Source organism: Cyprinodon variegatus, unplaced genomic scaffold (assembly GCF_000732505.1).
Source record: "Cyprinodon variegatus isolate N-32 unplaced genomic scaffold, C_variegatus-1.0 Scaffold611, whole genome shotgun sequence".
Classification (NCBI taxonomy): Eukaryota; Metazoa; Chordata; class Actinopteri; order Cyprinodontiformes; family Cyprinodontidae; genus Cyprinodon; species Cyprinodon variegatus.
Window position 1 is genome coordinate 403078 of NW_015151064.1, and position 1750 is coordinate 404827.

Here is a 1750-nt window from a genome sequence, read left to right on the forward strand (position 1 = left end):
TCAGCAGGAGTGTTAACATATATAGATTTATTTTGTCTTATTGCAGCTCCACATTGGTTTGTAGTTTAACAGGCCAGAGATGATCCATTTGCTTTTTCAGAAGAGGAACTGGTTCCATTTCTTTCCCGTTTATAAAGTTAAGCACAACAGATGAATAAAAACTTTAGTGTGGATGGTCAGCTTTTAACAGCAGCTGCTCTAATTGTCAGCTTCCAGGGTGTAAAAACGGGACGAGGAAAACACCCAATCTGCCTCTTTCCAAAGGCCGCAGAGTGAAGAGCTGAGGGGGAACGTTTCTGTCACTCCTTCCCTCCGGAAAAAATAGTGTTTTGTTCCACTTAAAGCCGCAAGTTTGAGAAAAAAGAAAAATGGCATTGCGCACCATCAATAATCAAACACTTTCACCACTTCCAAGCCCTGATACACAAAATGTTAAGTGTCAACACATTTGGCAAACGGTCATTGTCATCATAAAAATAAACAAAAATATTAAAAACAGACAGTTCACATCAAAGTAGAATACAGACGGCACATCTTTACCCACAAACGCTTCGTGTTACAACTACCTAGAAAAAAAAACAAGAAAAAAAAGAACAGGAAGAAGCATCACCGTGTTATACAAATGTTGAGTTTTTTTAAGCAACGAAAGTTCCTTAGGTTAGGGGGTTCGTATCGGATATCTGTCAGTGTGTGTCCGTACAGTTTGTGGAAACCGGCAGGTAACGCATCTCTCAGCATCAACACAGGAATCCTTAACAACAAATAAAAGGTCAAAGAACCCCACAGCACGGCAGAATCATTGCATTCCCAAAATAAGCATCCAAATCAACACACAGGTCTCAGCTGGACCATAGAAATCTCAAATTGTCTATTAAAATAAGAAACAAAAGGAATATTTCAGTGTCAGCTTTATATATATACTATATCTTTATATTTTTGTTCATTAAAACATCATATAATAATAATAATAAAAGGTGTTGCAGTGGTTATGGTCCCGCGCAACATGATGGAAAACAAGGATAGAAATAAAGACACTGATCCCCCACTTCATCCAGCTCTGTGTGTTTTAGTGTGTTTGGCTTAATTAGTGCGTTATGTCGATAGTGTCGGTTATCAGGGAGGCGGAGTCCTTGATGGATTAGTGTTTTCGCGCAGTGTTTTTCTATGTACATGTGAGCATCTCTATGCGCTGGCGCTGATGCTCTGTTTGTAGACGGCGTGGTAGGCGTTTCGCAGCAGGACGTAAGGGAAGCAGGACTCCAGCAGGTCCATGGTCAGGAAGGGAGACTCCTGCACAATCTGGAGAGTGAAAACAAACATTTCTTCAGTAGAATCACATTTGTTCATTGATTTAAACAAACATTTGTTGCACTGCTTTGAAATTGTTTGGGTTTTTTTTTTTTCTTTAATCTATAAAGTTAACAGAAGGCCTCTAATATAAACAGGTCAAAGCTAATTAGAAGCTTCTCTACGAGTTTTAAGGTCAGCTTTGTTTGTCCATTTCAGGACAGTTTCAGTAGGAGGAGGAGTCTAAATCAGGGCTGGAAACCATTTTGCTGCAGCAGCCAGAGTAGTGGTTCCCTCTTCAACCAGTTTTTAACTAAACATAAGCAACGATGGCAGAGCATATGGTTGTAGCTGGAGTTTTATACATGAATCGTTTATAAGAGTGAACTTTCTGTCACTGTTTGAAGCAAAAATTGTTTTAGAAATACAAAAAAAACACATTTTGTAAATTCAAATTTGAAAA

General features: G+C 38.7%; 1 protein-coding gene across 4 annotated transcripts in view; it reads right to left on the reverse strand.

The window, feature by feature from the left end:
• The window catches only part of nckap1 (NCK-associated protein 1), a 56020-nt gene continuing 54270 nt past the window's right edge, over nucleotides 1–1750 (reverse strand). For 3 of the 4 annotated variants that reach the window (XM_015392870.1, XM_015392868.1, XM_015392866.1), the window contains one exon: nucleotides 1–1299. In XM_015392870.1, the coding sequence (XP_015248356.1) occupies nucleotides 1183–1299 (117 nt within the window). In that variant the 3' untranslated portion in view covers nucleotides 1–1182. The remainder of the gene's footprint in view (nucleotides 1300–1750) is intronic. The other variant, XM_015392869.1, reaches the window with a different exon arrangement.